General features: G+C 53.2%; 2 protein-coding genes across 3 annotated transcripts in view; one reads left to right on the forward strand and one right to left on the reverse strand.

The window, feature by feature from the left end:
* Positions 1-8,132, forward strand: part of HPCAL1 (hippocalcin like 1) — a 117,273-nt gene extending 109,141 nt beyond the window's left edge. Inside the window, exons 2-4 of one of the 2 annotated variants that reach the window (XM_055089046.1) lie at positions 1,894-2,289; positions 4,798-4,903; positions 7,323-8,132. In XM_055089046.1, coding sequence (XP_054945021.1) covers positions 1,912-2,289; positions 4,798-4,903; positions 7,323-7,420 — 582 coding nt within the window. In that variant the 5' untranslated portion in view covers positions 1,894-1,911 and the 3' untranslated portion in view covers positions 7,421-8,132. The remainder of the gene's footprint in view (positions 1-1,893; positions 2,290-4,797; positions 4,904-7,322) is intronic. The other variant, XM_024118907.3, reaches the window with a different exon arrangement.
* A 7,570-nt stretch (positions 8,133-15,702) lies between these two features.
* On the reverse strand, positions 15,703-19,878 carry ODC1 (ornithine decarboxylase 1). The gene is made up of 10 exons (XM_055089047.1): positions 19,738-19,878; positions 19,257-19,391; positions 18,899-19,071; positions 18,493-18,627; positions 18,283-18,364; positions 17,995-18,078; positions 17,178-17,340; positions 16,984-17,096; positions 16,679-16,893; positions 15,703-16,184 (listed from the first exon to the last, which is right to left on the reverse strand). The coding sequence occupies exons 1-10, from the start codon at positions 19,876-19,878 to the stop codon at positions 16,040-16,042; spliced, it is 1,386 nt and encodes a 461-aa protein (XP_054945022.1). The 3' UTR covers positions 15,703-16,039.
* Between the last annotated feature and the right edge of the window lie 510 nt (positions 19,879-20,388).

A 20,388-nucleotide genomic window follows, 5' to 3' on the forward strand; every position in this document is an offset into this window, starting at 1 on the left:
CAAATAGTGGTTCCCACGCACGACAGGAGCTGATGTGGAAGGAAGGTGGAGAGGTTAGGGGAGGAGAGGGGGATCAGTAGCTTGATCGTACAGGGAGAGAGAGATCCGGGTCCAGTTGCTCACGCAAGAAATAGAGGATTCTTGTGTGTTTATTTTTTTGAATTAAAAAAATACACAAGAGTTCAACATTTGAAATTACAAAAAGATTTACACTAAAAAGTCTCCGTTTGTATAAAAAATAAAATAAAAAAATATATATAATAATAAAAACAGAAAGTAATGGTAGAGGGATATTTATTAAGAGAGAATATGTTTGTTGTAAAAGAATAAATGATCCAAAAAACATTAAAAAAAAAAGAAAATCAACTATACTTCAATGAAAACTAAACTAAAAAAAAAAAAGTCTCCGTTTGACCGACCCTTGTCTATCGGCCGTCTCTCTTTCCGTAGCCAGTGTTATCATTTCCCAAGAAGTCATTCCAAACATACAAACACACACATATATTTTCTTTTTTTTTTTCTTCCACAAACGGTAGCAAACGCTATGTACTGTTCTGCACCTTTTCTTTTGACTTAAAAATAGATCTTGATGATTATTTCACATCAGTTAGTAATGACAGACGCCTGGGTTGTTTATTATTTCAGACAACGTGCAGGAATTGGCCGTGTACACAGGCTATTTGCATGGGTGGGAGCATCTTTAGATTTGTTCCTAGAAGTGGGGTTGCTGCGTCGAAGGGAACGTGTTTGTAATTTTGAAAGATATTCCCCAATCCCCCTCCCTGGGGGTTAGAAAAGGAACTTTTCTATAATTTAAATTTATATCAATTTAAATTTCATATAATTTCAAGTCATAAAGATAACAAGTAAAAACAATGACATATGTATGAAACTAATAAAACCTGGGAGGAGACAAAGAAGAAAAAGGAAGTGCCAGGGAAAATATGTGAACTATATTGATTATATTTAGTAATGGGGATTCAGTACTTCATGTTTAGCATTCATAAATGTTAAGAAGCAGTTCAAGGTGGTTACCTCTGGGACGAGGGTGGAAAACCTTTTGTTTTTATTTTCTATTCTATATGCTTCAAAAATGAGTAAGCCATGTACTAGTGTAACTGTGAAAAATCAGAAGATAAAATGAGGTGGCGAGGTGAAAGCTGTATTAATGTCTAGTAAGAGTATCACCCCAGGGTCAGTCTTACGGATGGGTCTTATGGAAAACCTCGTTGGGGAGCACGCTTCTGCATGCCCGCAGGTGCCTGAGACTTTACTACGAACCTTAGAGACATTCATGTACTCTTGGTGCTAGTTCTAGATCCACCCCTGCCCCCTACTCCCAACCAGAGGGCTTCTCAGAGGCAAAAACAAACAAGAGGGACTCCTTAAGAGCTTCTGGATGCCTGTTCTAAGGCTAAAATCAGAACATGGTGCCCGAACAAGAAAAGAACTGCTCAGAACACAAGGTGTGGAGTGCAGTCAGCGTGACAGTTTTGCCTGGAGCTGCTGAGGGTGATGAGAGTAAGGGTTTCATCCTCCAATCTTGTACAGCCCCTGCTGGGCACTTGATAAACGCCTCATTCCATTGATTTCAAGTTGCTGTTTTTTCCACCTTTCCACATTCTGGAAGTCAGGATACGCCTTGCAGCGCGAGGTGGCCTGACTCCACGGGAGCATCCTGGCCTTCCTAGTGGTACACAGGCCCAGGGCCCGCCTCCCCGCAGGCGTCCTAGGAGGGCTGAGGCATTGCATCGCGGGGAGGGCCGGAGGCGGGCCTCTCCAGCCCTTGGTGCGGGACACGCGGGGGACGTTTCTCCGCCCCGCTCGGTGGCTGGAGGCTGTGGGGAGCCCTCCCCCGCCCTGATGGCCCCAGCCCGGGCCCCTGTCTTGCAGGTGTCGCCGCCGGCCGCCATGGGCAAGCAGAACAGCAAGCTGCGGCCCGAGGTGCTGCAGGACCTGCGGGAGAACACGGAGTTCACGGACCACGAGCTGCAGGAGTGGTACAAGGGCTTCCTCAAGGACTGCCCCACCGGCCACCTGACCGTGGACGAGTTCAAGAAGATCTACGCCAACTTCTTCCCCTACGGCGACGCTTCCAAGTTCGCAGAGCACGTCTTCCGCACCTTCGACACCAACGGCGACGGCACCATCGACTTCCGGGAGTTCATCATCGCGCTGAGCGTGACCTCGCGGGGCAAGCTGGAGCAGAAGCTCAAGTGGGCCTTCAGCATGTACGACCTGGACGGCAACGGCTACATCAGCCGCAGCGAGATGCTGGAGATCGTGCAGGTGCGCCCCGGAGGGAGGGGCTGGCGGAGCGCTGCCGCGGGGGGTGGGGGTGGGGGGGGGGTGGGGGTGGGGGGGGGCGGGTGGGGGCGGGGTCCCCGAGGCCCCGCCCACTCGGACAGCGCTCCTGTCCTCCCCGCGCCTTCAGCGCTTCGCAGCCAGGTGGCTGCCAGCCCCTTCCTCGTGCACTTTTGAAAGTGACCAGTTGTCACCGGACTGGCGGGTCCTTGCAGATAGTGATGAGAAGAGCCATTGTTTACTGATCACTGGCCATCCATCAGGCCTGGCCTAAGCCCTTTGATGAGTTGTGGCCTTCCCGACCCTGGCGGGGCGGGGGTGGGGTGGGCGGAGCGGGGGATGGAGGCGTCATTCTCTGCATTTCACAAAGTCTGAGGCTGGGTGGGGGACCGTGATTTCCAGAGAGTTAACAGAGCTGAACTATAGTAATTCAGAGAGAATTACAGTAATTGAGAGGACCCCTGACACTTGCAGAAGCTACCTGCCAAGACCTGTTCGAGTCCCCGTGTCTGAGAATAAAAGAACAAACAGTTTGTCATGTCCCCAGGAACGTGCAGTTGTAAAGCAAAACTGAAACATTAGGGGTCACAGAATAAGCTCTGGTACAGAAAGCACTTCAGAGACCTCTTCTCCTCGACTCCAGTGAACAGCTCTGGCAGGGGAAGCTGTTTGCCAGAAAGAAACGGTGTTTTGTTCACTTCCCCAGCTTCCTAGGTGTGTGGGTAGAGAGGCGCAGAGCTGCCGCTCCCTGGGTGCCTCCCTGCACCCCCACTCCTGGAGTCTGGGAGGCTCAGCTCTAGAATTCCTCAGAGGAGATGTCCTCTACGTGGCAGGAACTTCCGGGCTAAGCCACAAACAGAGGGTATCAAACTCATGAACTCCTAGACCAGCAGCAAGTGGCCTGAGGAGTGACCAACCTATTTCCTGAACAGGTGGTTTTCGCACAGTGAGAATAAATCAGCACAGGTTCAGGGCACTGTGCTTCAGCTGTCTCTCCTGGCTCTTGGTGACAAGCGCTGTGGCAGAAGGAAGACATCTCCTTCTCAGGAGTCACCTGTCCCGGCCCACAAGCTGGCCCGAACGCGCCCCCGTCCCTGGCCGAGCAGACCGGCCCGGCCGAGACTTAGAGACACAGCAGGACAGCGAGGGGCCCCTTGCCTGTCCAAACGGGATCCGGCTGCTAGGCCCCCAGACCAAGTTCCCAAACTCTGAGACCCTTCCCGTGGCACCCGCAGGTGGCTCCTTGGCCTGCTGAGCGGGAAGCCCGGCCGCTATACCTTCGTCAAAACGGGCTGGGTTCTAAGTACTTCAGAGCCCACCAGAGGCCGGGAAGGGTCTTGGCTCTGCCTCCTCTGCACTTGAACAAGTGCCTGCCCCTCTCAGGAGGGGGTCCTGTCCCAAGAGGCCCTGAAAGACACACGGGGCGTGCTGTGAGGCCGGGCCACCTCCACCCTCCTGGGCAAATGGAGAGGGGCCAAGGAGGAGAGAGTATAACAGATACCAGAAGCCTCACTTGGGATCTTTCCTTTTTGGTTTTGTTTTGTAAACCTGCTTTTTAAGATGCTACAGCTCTCAGACTTCTGCTGTCCTTGGTGTGTTGTTTCAGGAATGAGACTCTCAGTCAAGCCATCTCCGCACAGAAACCCACAGTGGCACAGCCCCTCCCCCTCGCGAGTTACTCTGATGAGCTGCTGGTCACTGGCCTCATCACGCCCCCTGGACACACACACACACACACACACACACACACACACACACACAAAACACTGGGCCGGGCCCCTTGGACAGACACACAGAAACGGCTGGCAGTGGTGCTGAGCCCTTGGGTGGCAGTGTCCTGGGGTTCTTGGTCCTGCTGGAGAGACCCATCTGCCCTGGCGCTGGCCTTTCTGGGGCTAGTTATGTGGCGTTCCCTGTGGGCTGTCTTTTGTGCTTTGAACTCGGGTACAGCAATCCCACAGTCAAACGTTTGTGGCTGCGTGCGCCGAGTGATGGGCCGTGCACGCGTGCGCCTGTGTCACCACCACGCTCTGTGAGGTAGCATTCCCGGAACTGCCCCACCCTCCGCCCCCGCACCCCCCCCCCCCCCCAGGCTTACAGCTGTCAAAGTGGGTTGTTTTGCCTGCTCTTGAACTTCACGTGAGTGCGCCTGTGTCCCCACCCCGCTCTGTGAGGTAGCATTCCCGGAACTGCCCCCCCCCCGCCCCCGCACCCCCCCCCCCCCAGGCTTACAGCTGTCAAAGTGGGTTGTTTTGCCTGCTCTTGAACTTCACGTGAGTGAGTCTGGCTTCCCTTTGCTCACATGCTGTCTGTGACATGCATCCACAGTACCGGGAGTGGCAGGGAACATCCCAGCTGGGGAAGGGTCCTGAAGCTGTGAGCAGCCTGACCCCTGGTCCTGCTGTGGGCGGGGCTGAAGCTCGCGCCTGTGCCCCATCCACCCAGGGACACCCTGGAACCCCTGAGCACATGTGTCTGTGTCCCCCTTTGCAGGCTATTTACAAGATGGTGTCCTCCGTGATGAGGATGCCCGAGGATGAGTCCACGCCGGAGAAACGGACGGACAAGATCTTCAGGCAGATGGACACCAACAATGACGGTAGGACCCCTGTGTGTCTGTGCCCCACTGCTGGGAGCAGAGATGTGTTTGGGAGCCTTTCCTCCTTCTCTGCAGCTTCTCAGGCCTCACCTGGCCCACTCCTGGCCCCGCCCGGCCAGTGCAGCTGCGCTGAGGGGAGAGCGAGAGTTCGGAGTCAGGGCACTGGGCCGGCATCCTGCCCCGTGAGCCATAGCCTCCTTGCTTCTAGAACGGGGAGACTGTAGGCCCGTGGGCGCGTCCCGGGGAGAAGAGGCAGCCGTGCCCTTGGCACCCGGGCCCTGGAGGGGTTGGGATCAAGCCTCCCAGGTGGTGGGGGTCCCTTTGCTCCCCGTCAACCCTCCCCCAAGCCTCAGTGGCCCCAGGGACTCTGTCGGGATGTGCTGGCCTGCAGCAGCTCTGCCAGGATCTCTGGGCCCACGCCGCAGCAGGAGTGGCGTGTCCAGGAGGGGCGGTGGTCACCATACAGTGAGGACGTGCCCTGTGTTTTCTTCTCTGCATTGGCCGTGAGCTTCTGCAGGGTCCCTGCCGGGGAAGGTAGCTATGAAACTGGATGGATCCGCACCTCTTGCCAGTGTTAAGTGCAGCCCCAGAGTCAGGTCTGATTTGCTTTGGAAGGATAAAGAAATGCAGCACTTAGAAAGGAAAAAGAGAAAATACCCCCGGGCTGTGCTGGAGATTAAAAATAAGCTAATGCACAGAGAAGTGCTCCTAAACCCTAAAGTGTGGTTTGCAGATGACGCCAAGGACTGAGCCAGCAGGCGGAGGGGGGCAACGTGGCTGCAGGCCCATCATCCGCAAGGAAACAGTTTTCAAAACATGATCCATCACATGTAAAACAAGACGGCCTCGTGCCTGGCGTTGCCTTTGGGCCAATTTAAAACATGTCTTCTGCCTTCCACGGTAGCAGCACAGGCTTTGGGTTCGACAGACCTGCTCCAACCAATCTTGGCTTTTCTGAACCTCGGTTTACTCCTCTGTGAAATGGGGATAATAATTCAGTCTCTTGTGGTTTTGAGGGTTCAGTGAGATGGAGCCAGTAGAGCTCTTAGCACAGCGCCCGGCTCTCCCTCCATCCACCTCTGCCCCGACCCCTCAGGGCCCGCTCTGGGCACCTTCCCAGGGTGTTTGTGAACTTGGGCCTGTGCCCACCGGGACAGAGCTTCTCCTGTGAACCCCGGGGTCCGTGCGTCCCCGGAGCTCGGGGAGGGGTGGAAGAGGCGATGTTGGAGGAGAGAAGGGTGAAGCAGGGGTGGCCCAGAGCTAGGCCCTCGTCCTCCGGGCACTGCCCCACACCTTCCCTGCCCACCTAGGAAAGCACAGGTGTCACTGAAGCACCCTCTCCTGTGACCTGAGCCTGGCCAAGCGCCAGGAACACCCTGATGGCTGCAGGACAGACTGTGCTCAGGGACCCCCAGCCCCTTGCCAGCCCCGCTTTCTGCCCGGAGGAGAGGCTGGTGCTTTCAGAACCTCCTCGTCCTAAGCGGTCGGAGCAAAGTCCCCACCGACCATATGAATAGTAACAAAGCCCAGTAACCCCTCTCCGTCATCAGGCGGGCCCGGAGATCTTCTCTTCTGCCGAGGGGATGGCTGCCCCCTCCCTTCCCAATCCATCCCTTAGCCTGGGGTTGTTTAGTCTCCCTCGGGGCCAGCCTGGCTGCCCCCGCTGCTGGGGACCCACAGGAGGAGGTGGCCCTCTCGGCAGTGGGCAAGCGGGAGGTCCCTGCCTGGCTTCCTGGCAGCAGCTCACTAACCGAGTGCATCCTGCAGGCCAGGTGTGGGCTGAACCCCTCAAACACCTCCTCCCAGTTAACCCTCCCGGTGGCCCTTTGAGATGGGCGTTCCCACGGCCCCACCACACAGAGGAAGACCCTGGGACATGGAGAGGCTGGTAGCTTGCCCATGGCGGCAGAGCCGTGAGCCCTTTGCGTGCTGGGCGTGGCCTCAAGCTCCTGCATTCCCTTCACTGCTGTCCTCCGGGGTAAATGGCTCTGTTTCATTTTACAGCTGCAGAGCCTCAAACGCAGAGGCAAGAAGAAGGTCCCCACCCAGGCCCGGCCCTCCCGACCCTGGGTTAGTTATGGTTTAGAGGCAGAAGTCATGTTCTTTCTGGACAAGGCACATCTTTGTTACGTAAGGCGTGGGGCTATTTCTAAAAGGGTTTGAATTGCCCCGCCAGGCACGGCCTGCTGCCATACTGGGTACGTCCTTTGAGGTGCCCGGTGCTTTGCAATGAGCACTGAAAGCAAAAGAGGTTTTTCCAGAAATGCCCTGGAAGCGCGTGGAGCCTGGACGCGTCTAGCTTCAGGAGGGCTCAAGACTCGGACCAGAGGAGACGTCCCTGACACAGAAGCTGTCCCCGTGCTCTCCTAAGGGCGATCAACCGTGAGTGCTGGCTAACTCCCATTTCTCCCTCCCACAGGCAAATTGTCCCTGGAAGAATTCATTAAAGGTGCCAAGAGCGACCCATCCATCGTCCGGTTGTTACAGTGTGACCCCAGCAGCGCCAGTCAGTTCTAAGGGGTCGGCGTCTGGACAGTGCAGAGAAACACAGGCTTGTCTTGCCGTTTAAGCTTTGCTTGCAAAAGTGGATGCCTCTTCAATCATTCCTGGCCTCCTCCCGCCCCCTCCCCAGTCCCTCCAGGGCGAACTCCCTGGCATGTGGTTACTCCCAGGGCTCACGGTGTCCTCGCTTCTGGGGCACCTCCCCGCCCGCAGGGAGCCCAGAGGACACCCCGAGGATCCCGGTGGGACTTTCTAAGATGGCGCCAAGGCCAGCTGATTGATTTTGTGATCGCAGGTGACTCTGTGGGGAAAATGGGGTCAAGAACAGAGGGAGAGTAGACGGGCAAGCCCTCCCCGTGCATGGCTCCACCCAGCTCGTTCGTTTTCTCTGACCAAAGCCGCTTGCACGTATATATACTGTGGTCTCCTTTTAATATATAAGTTATGCGTATGGTGAAGTGAAATGTAATGTGTGGGTCCCGTATTTAATGCCTCGATTGCCTTTGAAGCGTGGTTCCCTCGTGGCCTGTGATCCCTCCGAGCCTGGTTATTTTGTGGTATTTATGCCCTCAACTTGCCCTTTTCAAAAGGACATGCATGCGTGCCCAGGGCCGTGGAGACCCTCCCGTCCGCGCAGTGAACGCAGCATCTCTGTAAGGTTTGTCCTCCCTGTTGATTGGTCTGGCATTTCCTGTATTAAAATGATCAAATAAACGACATTGTCTGAGTTTTGTGTGGGATCGGGAGACCCCCGTTCTGCTGCCGTGGCCTCCGCGCTCTCCGGAACAGGTGGATTCGGCAGGTCCTGCTGCCGAATTGGTAAACTTGGCCCCTTCTGTATCCATGTAGCCGTTACTGTGTCTATAAATCTTGTGCAGCCTGTTCTTCAATATCTGCCTAATGCCAAGAAATATTTGTGGAAATGAAAGATGACAGTTCTTGGCAGGTTTGACTGTCAGGCTTCTGCCTGCATCCACGCCCCCTCCCCCGGCTCCCCCGCCAGCCCCGTGGTTTAATCAGCAAGGTCGCAGGACCGCACATCCCCAGCGAGGACAGAGCGGAGATCAAGGGTGTCAGCACGGGGCCGTGAGGGCGGGCCTGGTTTCTCAGCCCGTGCCCATCAGGATGCTTCTGGTCTCCGAAGCAGAAAACCCAGCAGAGGGGGCTCCAACCACAAGGGTGTTTCCACCATGTGCCGAGACTAATGCGGCAGCCGGGGGGCGTCGCTAAGGATGTCCAGGTTCCTTCCGCCTCCGCACAGCCCTGCCCCCGGCCTCACAGGCAGCTTCTGTCCTCGCACTTGAATCCTTGGGGTCCCCGCAGGGCTGTCACCGTGCAGGGCAGTGCAGCTGACACGGGAGCCTTCCACAGGCAGGATGAGAAGCAGCCTGTCCTCTGTTCTTCCTTAAAGGGGAGGAGAACTTTCCAAAACCCTCCTGTGCTCCCTGCCCACCACTTCCCAGTGCCTTGGCCACGAGTGTGAGGTGACCATGACTGGCCAGTCAGGATGCACCCAGCTGATGAGGGCCCCCTCCCCCCAGAGGGCATGGCGCCGGGAAGGGTGAACAGGATTGGGGCTCTGGTTCCAGTGTCTGGCACATCCACCCATGGGCCACGCGACCTCGCTGAGTCTCACCTGTGGAAGCAGTGCAGTGGGGAGACAGGTGATCAAGGTAAGTGGGCCGAGCGTGTAGCTCGGAGCCTGACCCACAGCAGGCTGTCAGGGACCCTGGCTGTTTTGCTGATTTTAGTAATCTTTATGCCTTTTACCACTCCGCGCCTCTGAATAGAAACGGTGAGCCCTTCTTCTGCAAGTGACTTTCCAGCCAGTGGCAGTGGCACTGCCCGAGGCTGGACCTTCGTGGGCAGCGCCGGGGGGAGGGGGCGGTGGGAGGGGGAGGCCAGGTGACCCGGGGGTGGACCCAGCTTGCCACAGAGAAGCAGGATGGTGCCTTGTCAACTCCGCCTGGCCTGGAGGAATCTCCCCTCCCAGAGAGGGGCTTGTAATTTACAAAATGTAAGGAGAACTGGCCAAGGCTAAATCAATAGTGCTTGTTGCCTGTTGAGGGGAGGCGGGGAGCGCTGCAGTACTACGAACAGGGGACACTGCCCAGGAATCAGGCACAGATGGGAATGACCGCCGTAGCGGGGTTCGCCCCAGAAACAGAGCTAAGGGGCTGTCTCCCTCTGTATGCACACATGTATACTGGGGTGGGGCGGGGGCAGAAAGAGAGAAAGGTTCATTGCAAGGAATTGGCTCATAAGATTATGGGGGCTGAGTGAACACAAGATCTACCAGCTGGAGACCCAGGAGAGCCGATGGCATTAGTTCCAGTCTGGATCTGAAGGCAGGAGACCGACATCCCAGCCCAAGACCGGCAGGCAGAGGACGAAATCTCCCTGCTCAGGTCAGCCTTTTGTCTAGTCAACCCTCTGCTTGAGGCTGCTCACATTGCCGGGGGTGGGAGGGGGGCATTCTGCTTTACTCAGTCTGCTAAGCCAAATGTTCATCTCCCCCAGAAACGCCCTCACAGACACACCCAGAATAATGTTTAACCGTCAGGACACCCACGACCCAGGCAAGTTGACCTAAAATAACCATCCCAAGTGCTTCCACCCGAATGTGGAAGATGTGGATCTGGGGGGTCAGGGTGGTGCCTTAGGGAGTCTTAGGCGATGAGGAAACCGGCGCAGGGAAGGGCAGGGCCAACCCACAGGCCCGTCACTCACTCCGGGGACTCCGCTAGCAACCGGTCATGCCCCTCAGGTCCCAGGAACTCAGTGGCAGAATCAGAACTAGTCAGATTATCTTCCCCCCAGACAGTGCCCCTTTCACCGTGCGTGTGCGTGCGCGCGCGTGTGTGCGTGCGTGTGCGTGTGTGCGTGCGCGTGCGTGTTGCGTGCGAGTGCGCGTGGTGCGGTGTGCTCTCTGCAGACAGGGCTTGGTGGGACTCAGGCGTCTAGTTTGGGGTGTGTGTCTGCCCTACAAGGCAGTGTCATAGACGCATACCCAGGCACCACCCGTGCAGAGACTTGGCACCAGACTCCCGGCGCATCTGGCCTGGGCCCGTATCAGCGAGTGGCTTCTGGGGACGTGTGTGAGGCTGTGTTGGGTGGCAGCCCTGCAGCTCCTTCCAGGTGGGTGGGAGCGCGACCCGAGCCCCTGGCCCTGGCTGTCAGCTGGCCCAGTCGGCTTTCACAGTAGGGCACACACCCTACTCCTTTCCCCAGCTTGGGCCGAAATGGCCTCCGTGAACTTCATGCACGCCCACACACCTGCGTTTCCCAAGACGCCATGCAAATGTCCCTTCCTCCAGAAAGCCGTCCCCACCCCTCCCCAGATGCTGCCTACAGCCCCCATGCTCCCCTCACCCACAGCGTTGCTTCCCTTGTATTGACCTCATAATTCACTTCCTCTGGTCGCCCTCCCCCTTCCCCTACCCCCCAGATGCTGCCTACAGCCCCCATGCTCCCCTCACCCACAGCGTTGCTTCCCTCATAATTCACTTCCTCTGGTCGCCCTCCCCCTTCCCCTACCCAGAGCCAGTACAGGCCAGGCTTAGAATTAGGGAGTTCCCTGGTGGTCTAGTGGTTAGGATTCCAGGCTTTCACTGCCCCGGGCCGGGGAACTGAGAATCCCGCAAGCCGCGTGGTATGGCCAAAAACAAGGGGCGGGGGGAGAATTAGAGGCTCAGAATGAGTGAGTGAACAAACGAAGAGTCAGCGTGGGGTCCACCCCACAGCCTGGAACTGCACCCAGTGGGCCTCAGACACAGAGGCAGAGGTACAAGTCTCAGCCTGGCCACGGACAAGCCACGTGACCCTGGGCACATAAGGCAGGGGCCCAGAGAGCCAAGGGTGCTGACCTTAATCTCGCAGGTAAGCTGGCAGAGGGGCAGGCTGCAGAGCCTTGAGGGAGGGCAAGGATGCCCCTGGGCCGGGATCTGCCCCTCTGCTCCTCCAGCTCAGAGCGAGGGCTGCAGATGGTTCCTGGCTCCTCCAGGAGGGGGCGCCAGAGCCGGGGCTGGGACCAGGCGCCCGGGGTGGGGCGGCCCCGCTGTGGGAAGAGCATGGCCCCGGGCCAGGCGAAGATGGGGAGGGGCACCACCAGCAGCCTTAGGTGCCCGGGTACCGATGTGTGGGGATAAGCAGGACCTGGACTTAGGTCTCAAGGGCTGGTCAGTGGGTGGGGTGCGAGGGCAGTGCCCCCTGGTTCGCACGCCACCCACGCTTCAGCGGGGGGCGGGGGAGGGTGAGCCTGGCCGCACGGCCCGGGCGGGGCACGGGCACGAGCGGTGTGTCCCGGGGGTGGCCGGCCAGGTCACCAAGTGTGGTGTGGGTACTTCAGGAGCCCAGGCTGGGGGTATCATCCACTCCGGACAGGCAGGGGGCAGAGAACGCAGGCCGTGGGGACCCCCAGCTGTTCCCTGCGTGTGAGGCAGGGGGTGAGGGCTGGGCTGGGCGAGTCTTCGCCTGTGGGGGTCGGGAAGATTTTCGGGGGGAGCAGCCTGGTCCAGGACGAGCTGTCTGGAGCCTCAAAGCCTAGCTGCCCAGGTGCGGCTGCCCTTGGCTCTCCCCCTGAGCCAGGCCACGCTCCAGTCCCCACAGCCCTCCTGTGACAGTCAGGCCTCTGCCGTCGTTGGCTGAGGGACTGAAGGACCCGCCCACTCGGTCGCAGCGCCAGACGGGCCGAGGAGTCTCAAGCGCGAGGCGCTGCTGCCCCCTGGTGGCCGCAACCGGGCGGCCGTCCGGGCCTGGGAGCGCGGATCCCCCAGCCTGGTTTCGGAGCCTCTCCGGCCAGCTTCATAGAGATTTCTGTCTCTGTCCCATTTGACAGATGAGGAGCCTGAGGCCCGGGGGAGCACGATTCTCCGTGGGCCACACAGCACACAGAAGCTGAGGCCGGGCTCCTGGTACCCGGGACTCGGAAGCCTGGTTGATAGGGTTGCCACATAAAATACGGCCTGACCAGCCGGCAGGTAGAGTAACCTGGGAAAACCTGACAGACAAGGAGAGTCTGCACAGAGGTGCAAGGTGACCGTCTTAGGGGTCACGGTGGGCCGTGGGGAGCACAGGGCTACAGAAGACAGGCTGAGTGAGGCCTGCGTGGGCCAGTGGGCCGCCTGCGAGGCAGCACGAAGGCTGGTCAGCCAGGCTAGAGAGGGCTGTGGAAGGCGTGGACAGTGGCGTGGCCCTGGGTGCTGACGGGTCCGGGTGCAGGCTCAGGCTCTGACCCCGTCCCCGGGTGACTGCGCCCTGACAGGGCAGACAGCCCCGCCGGGCAGAGGTGGGGGGTGAGTACTCGGCCCCGATGACTGGGCAGCTTCTGGCAGCCTCAGGAGATGGGTGGGCGCGAGCCAGCCCTGCAGAGCGGCCCCGGCCCAGCCTCTCGTGCGCATGGGAGTTAGACTGAGGCCTTTTTCTCTGGGCCTCTTTCCTCACCCGGGAGGCATATTGCATTTGATTCAAGATCAGCAATAGACACGTGTAGAAGTGCGTATGAAGTCGGTCTCCACTCTCCTCAGGCCTCCATCCTCCTGCTGCGTTTCTTGCCAGTTCTTCCAGAAGTTTCTGTGCGTGTGCAGGTATGCGCGTGCACACCAAGTCTGGCTTGCCTTTTACACAGGGAATAGCTCACTGCACGGTGCTCCTCACCCCGCTCTTTCTCCAGCTTGGAGATTGTCCCCCACCAGCTCTGCGTCTTGCAGAGCCCTTGCAGGGCTCTGCGTCTTGAAGCAGCCGGGTGTTCCAGTGCCCTTCTCATCAGCAAGTACCCTCTTGACGAGCATACTAGTCGTTTCTAATAGAATATGTGCTGTACAGCCAGTCACAATGAAAAGCCTTGTAAGCCGACTTGTCAGAAAATTCTTACAAGTAGACTTGTTGGGGCAAAGATAATGTGGATTATTTTTGATATTGCCAAATTCCCTCCAGAGAGATTATTCTCATTCTCACTTTCCCATCTGCCTTGGGCGAGCCAGCCTGCTTCCCCAGCAAGCCCATGCACTCTTCTACCTTCGCCAAACTGACAGGTGATAGATTCTCATAGTTTTAATATGCATTTAGTTTTAAAGTTTGTTCAAGTTCACAGTTTTTTCTTTTCTGTGAACCTAAGTTCGGGGCTTGCCCACTTTCTATTCAATTGTTTCTTTTTTACGATTTATTGCAGCTCTTTGAACAGGAAGAAAATTGGCCCACGTGTGTTAGTTTTCCCATTTGCCCGTTGCATTGTTGACGTCAAATGTTTTCTTCTAATAGATCTGCGGCCTCACCCATCACAATGAAAACGTCCATCTGGGATTTACTGTGGTGTAAGGAGCATCAGTGACATTTTACTTTGCCCAGATGGTTACCCGTTGCCCCACATTCCGTCCCCAGTCCTGGGGTGGCCCCGGCAATCTGCATTTTGAGACGCTCCCCAAGTGATTCAAATACAGGGCCTGCCAGGCTTGGAAACCACTTCCTTTACCTTGGACCAGTAGCCCCTCCCACGGGGGCCTGCGTGGAGCCTCCAACACCCTCAGGAGGAAGAGTCACCCTCAGCCTTGGTGGAGGCCAGAGCTATATTCACTTCAAATCAAGGTCTAATAATGTCATTTCTATGAATGACCAGACAGTACCACCTGTAATGAACATAGGTAAGTGCACACTGCAAACTACAACTTGAGGGTCCTGGAGGACAGTGTTGACCGACACACACCCAGCTGTCTGAGATCTCCATCCTTCTGCCAGACTCGCCCACACCCAGGTGTAGGGGCCACGGGAGGTCATTTGGCCCAGCCCAGGCCGTGTCATCAGACAGGCTCCAGGGCTCACAAGTGGCTTCACCAAGCTGTCAGGAGCCAGGTTCAGAGGCTGTCGTATGGGCGCCCTGGGACTACCTGGGGCTACTTCTGTCCCCACTAGCACTGGCCAGTTGGTTGGACTGCACTTTTACCTAACAGGCTGAGAGAAGAGCGGTTCCCAAGCCCTCAGTACTGCAGACTTTTTAAGTGGAAAACCTCTCCTCTTTTCAATCCAAGCTCAGTGCTGTCACTAGGGCATCTTGTTATTCCTTACTTCTGAAGGTAGAAGATCTAATTTCCCAAAATCTTAGGCATGGCATCTAGCCTGCATTTCTTGGCACTTAATCCATACAGAACACCAATTCCTTTATTTTGAACATGAGCAGCGGGCAGATTGAGGACCCAGAAAAGGATGTGCTCACAGGAAGTCGGACAGACAGTCCATTTAAGTGTTCTTTCCTCTATTCTGCCCAGACTCCAGTCGGACCTATTTTCTCTGTGGCTCCTGAGAAGTCTTATTCAGGGGTCTGGCTAAAGCAGCCGAGATGGGATGTCAGCGATCACAGCAATGTGCTGTGTCCAGGTGGGACTCAGGTCTTGGGGGAAGGTGACTTTTTAGAAACACAAGTCACTCCCCTCAACTCCTTGGTAAAGGTACTAAACAGCATCAGCAGAAGCGCTTAATTTAGTCCCTGAGATGCAAGAAGCTGCAGCATTCCCATCTGTACCAGATGCTGTCTCCCCGTGTCCCTCTAAGGAAGCTGGTGAGACACTCAATGCCGCCTGCAGTGTCTGGTGCAGACAAGTGGCAGTTACTAAGGTGACACCTGGCTTTTACATGGCCTTCCTTTCCTCCCTCCTCCCTGTGCTACAGCAGGAATCCACAATTCCCATTTTGGAAATTTAGTATGAGAGCCTGCCAACCTCTTCTTAGGACTGGGGTACAAGTTGAGTAAGAGAATATAAAAGGCCAAGGTCGGAAGGTAAAGATCTACAACACGTGTAACAACTGCCAAAAGCTGTGCTACATTCCTAACTAGTTGTAACTATGCAACTAGTGAAGTCAAGATGGGGAGGGCCTGTGTCTAGTCTCTGGAGGCAGGGTTCAGAGGGCCTGGGCACCGGCCCGGCTCGCCGCAGGCCGGCCGGTGAACAAGGGGCCCTGCGCACTCCAGGCCCACAGTTGCATCCAGGGCGGACTGAGCCGTTAACAGCAGACTGCCCACTGTCTCGCCCCTCCTTTTCTTTCCACCGCACATGGGGCTAGACCCACTCACTATTTTCTCTGAGAATCCACAGCAAACTTCCTATAGGACTTGTGGACTTGAAATAAAAATGTCAAACAGGAAAAAGGCATTCCATGGATCTACAAAATATTAAAAAAACTGTCAACTCCTTAGTCCTCTGGGGCAATTTTCTCAGCCTATGGGAAAAAACATCAATTCCCCACCTGTAAAACACACTCAAGGTGAGCCGTTTGGAATGGACACACTGTAAAAATTTCCCAATGCCTAATTATTTCAAGATACTTTACTTTAAAACAGGTCACAACACTAAGCTTCTGGCCCATCCTGCCAATGCACAAGCTACAAACGCTTGCTCAGCAGTCGAGGGGCACACTTTAGTAGCATGTTTGAAAAGTGAATAAAAATCCATATAAAACAAATATTCAAATAGTTTCCATAGGAACACAGGTAAGTGTGACCCCATCGCCTAGTCTTCCACATCGCTGCATCTGTGCCAAGCCTATTCACATAGACATCTCAAAACTAGCAGTAATTAAGTTAAGTCGTCCCCCCCAAACCCTAAATCAAGCTAAACTCGCAGTTAACAGCTACAAGAATGGTATCTACACATTAATACGAGCTGAAGCACAGGCTGCTGGGTGCCGTTTCATTCCACTCTCCCAAGCACAGGACACAGGCAGAGTGCCGACATCCTGCTCCTCTACTCCGGGTGGGAAGTCGTGGTTCTGGATTTGCTGCATCAGTTGCCTGAAAGAGACAGAAGTGGCATGTTCAGAAACCCTGAGTCACCCCTCACGGAGCAATTCCACACGGAGAAACTGAGAATAACTTATTCATGAGCCTATTTATGTCCTTGGTTACTATGTCATCAGGAAGCAATTCAACGTAGCTCTACAGCAAGCATTTCTTCAGAACCATCTTTATGGTAACAAGGAAAGCACAAGTCACAGACACTAATTAAAATATTCTAGTTGCATAGAAATATCCTGATCAATCTTTTCTAAAATGATTATGCCTTAATCTGAAAATACAGATCACTATTATTGAAGGGATTTTCCTTCCATTGTATTTTCCAAAATTTCTAAAGCATACATTAATATGGAGAGAAAGACAATTAAAAAAAATGTTACTATTTAATCCTAAGTAAAGCAATTTCTTATTCGACAAGAGCAAGCATAAAAACTCCTGGAAGGTTTTATTTTCTTATAGGAAACATAAGCACACACGCTGTTGTCACTAACCACGTTGGCCCCGCCATCACATAGTAGATGGTTGGTCTCTGGAATCCATTGAAAGTAGAAGCAGCAGCAACAGTGTAAGCACCCATGTTTTCAAAGAGCATCCAATCGCCCACGTGCATCTCGGGCAAGTTACAGCGCTCAACAATGCGATCCAGGCCATCACAGGTCGGTCCCCAGATGCTGGATGAATAATACTTCTCATCTGGTTTGGGTCTCTACATTTGAGAGAGAGAGAAAAACACACCTGCTTACACTTGTTCTGACCAATCATCTTAACTGCTGTATACAGCATGTTCAGAAGGTACCTTCTGCAGAAGAGGCTTCACGTGTGCATGGTCGTAGAGGATGCAGTTGAATGACCCATATACTCCATCATTCACGTAATACATAAATGTCTGTTCACTTGACTCATCTTCATCTAGAAAAGCAGAAGTAGTCTCAATTACCACTGTATGTACCAACTTTGTTATACACGCGATGATTCATCCTTTGTACGTACCATCAGAGCCTGTCTGTTCCTTTAATACACGTTTTTTGGCAATGATATTAACTGCTAGCGTGAAAGCTGATGCAACATAGTATCTGCCTGGCTCAGCTATGATTCTGACTCCAGAGTCTGATGGAAAATACTTGTCCAACGCCGGGTTGATTACACTGGTGATCTACCAGAGTGAGACAGAAAAGAGCAGTTGGTCATCAAGGGGAACGCACACGGACCAGCACTTTGTGACATGACACATCAAAAACACTGAGAGCAGTCATCAGCAGAGAGGTTTACCCTCAAACAGCAAAAGATAAACATCTCCCTGAAAACCAGCCTGTACATCCCTGTGGTTTCATTTTGATTCCCCTCCAGACACCCTTTCTACCTCTTTAAGATGTTATGGGTATGATTTGATTAAATAATGATACAAGTTTATTACCACTTACAAAGTGCCTAAACGTTTTTATCTAGCAAATACATGCCAACAGAACAAAACTTTCTATTCTGCCTAGTCACATAATTTTAACAAGAAAGAATACAGATTTATTTTATAAATGAGTAGCATATAATGGCCTAACTTCTTCTAGTTCCTTGACCAGGGATCGAACCCGGGCCCCCTGCATTGGGAGCTCAGAGTCTTATCCACTGCGCCACCAGGGAAGTCCCTTAAGTACCATTTTAAATAGCACAGAAGTCATTCAAAATACCACACCAAGACATTTATTTTCAGGTTTGTATAGTCCCTTTACTATCTGTTAAAACTACTAAGTTTTGAAATATTCCAAAAAGGAACTTGCTAAGAGCTACAGATTATAGTTTTGTTATAAATTACCTCTTCAAATTTAAGCTTTACATCCTCAGATCCAGGAAAGCCACCACCAATATCAAGCAGATACATGTTGAAACCAACCTCAGCCTAGAGTCAAGAAAGTTAATTCAATCAAATTAAGTCAATCAAGTAGCCAGATTCATAACAAGTCATGAAAAATGCATGCAGCAGATAGGGTTAAATGTCTGTGATATGAGATGACTTCTACAAAAGGTCAATTCTGGAATTGGGACTAGTTATTACTGTCATCCTTGCCCCCGCTCCTCCCACTTGGGGTTCACATATACTCACTCCCATGTCAAAGACACAGCGGGCATCAGAGATGGCCTGCACGAAGGTCTCCGGATCAGTACAACCACTTCCCACATGGAAGCTGGGGCAAAAAAAGTAGAATATGCTATTTCTTACTATTTCTGGAAATACTATTCACAGTGGGAGAAAACCTATAAAACTTGCATTGTCTAATCTTAATCTCTACCTCTGCCATCACCAAGATCTCACCTGACACCAATGACATCAATATCCAGCTCTTTTGCCCGTTCCAAAAGAAGCCTGCTGGTTTTGAGTGTGGCACCAAATTTGACACTGAGGCGACAGACTGCTTTGGAATCATCAGTGGCAATCCGCAAAACCAACCTAGAAGAAAAGTGTATCAAGTTTCCCATAACAGAAGATCACCTACAGCCATGGTTAAGACAGAGACTCCTTGGCTCTGATACCCTGTGGTTTGAGTCTAATTTGGTTTTATTAATCAAGAGGGTTTAAGCTTTTTTCTACTTTGCCTCTGACCCAGTACACAGAGAATTTACTAAAGTATGGAAATCTAACAACTGGAAATTTGAGTTTGTCTGCCATTATTATACAGATGCCACATCAGACCCTGCCCTCAAATGGAGGAGTAACTCACTTGGCCTTTGGATGTGCCCTGGCAACTTTCATCAACTCAACTTCACTATCAAAAGTCATCATCTGGACTCCATTATTGGCAGCGTATTTAATCTGAGACACTTGTTTACAAGGATTTGCATAGATAATCCTCTCTGGAGGCACCCCGAGACTCTGCACCAACTGGATTTCAGTCTGAAAAAGAAGAGGTGTTACAATACATGTAGCTAATACATGGAAGAAACAGAAAAACATGGGAAAGCTGTCACCATCCCCACTCAATTCATTAGCGTCTCCGGCCCAAGCAACGCAACTTTGATCCGCCCTGCTGGGAGCTCTGAGGCCATGACAACCACGTGAGCTCTGCCGCTTTCGCTCACCTTGCTGGCACAGTCAAATCCTGTCCCTATGGCAGCTAGGGTCTTCACTATGGTTCTGCTATCATTGCATTTGACTGCATAAAAGGGGGTGATCCGAGGAAGAGCTTTAAACCATCTCAGATGTTTCTTTAGGATGTCTCCCAGGTCCGCAACATAGAAGGCGTCCTTATCGTCCTGCAGTAAGAGTGGTTACAGGAAACCCATCAGCAGCCTAACCATGTGTCCAACACGCAGCCTTCCCTTCCCTTGCCCGTCACTCTCATGAATCCTACTCTATTTAGTCAATCCCTGGCATGAATGTCATTGTTATTGGACGATCCATAGCCAATTAAATTCTAAATTCCCTAATAAGACATTTCCATTTCCACAAGACCCCACTGAAGCTTCCCATCCAACCCAACATTCTCAAAGCTGCACTCCCAGCAAGGACTTAACATACACTTACAAGAGCTTTAAACCATCTCAGATGTTTCTTTAGAATGTCTCCCAGGTCCGCAACATAGAAGGCATCCTTATCGTCAGAAGAAGAAACTTCATTAATTTTTTGGTCCAGAATGTCCTTGGCAGTAAAGCCTTCATCCAAGAAATGGCAGTCAAACTCTTCATTACTAAAGTTGTTCATGGTTCCTTGATATCTTTCTGAAACAACAAACTGCAAACAGGGCAGACAATTTACTCAGAAGTCTTAGCAATACTTAGTAACTCCTAATAAGAGAAACCTGCAACAACCATGAATACTTACAAGGGAAACTAAGAGATGAAATTTAAAGAAATTATACCAGCTTCTCACAAAGGCAGTTCTCTAGGAATTCCAAGTCCCACTGAAAGATGTGTGTGCCCTTGCTGCAGCAGTGAAAGTGTCCTGACAAAGCACAATCTGCTGTCCACCTTCGGAACACATTAAATTGGAAGATCAGTTACTGACAGCACACACAAGAAGCAGGACTACTCCAGCACCCTCTACAGATACCTCACTCACTGGGTGTGGGAATCCCATTATCCCTAGGTTTAGGTCACATGATTCCATAAACCTCAGTGGAAGGAGGACAACACAGATTCAATACTAGATTTTTTCACACTGAACTTCCATATATAGTACTGTCCACCTCAAAAAAAAGCATTTCAAATATCC

The sequence above is a fragment of the Physeter macrocephalus genome, chromosome 12 (genome assembly GCF_002837175.3).
Source record: "Physeter macrocephalus isolate SW-GA chromosome 12, ASM283717v5, whole genome shotgun sequence".
In the NCBI taxonomy this organism is placed as follows: domain Eukaryota; kingdom Metazoa; phylum Chordata; class Mammalia; order Artiodactyla; family Physeteridae; genus Physeter; species Physeter macrocephalus.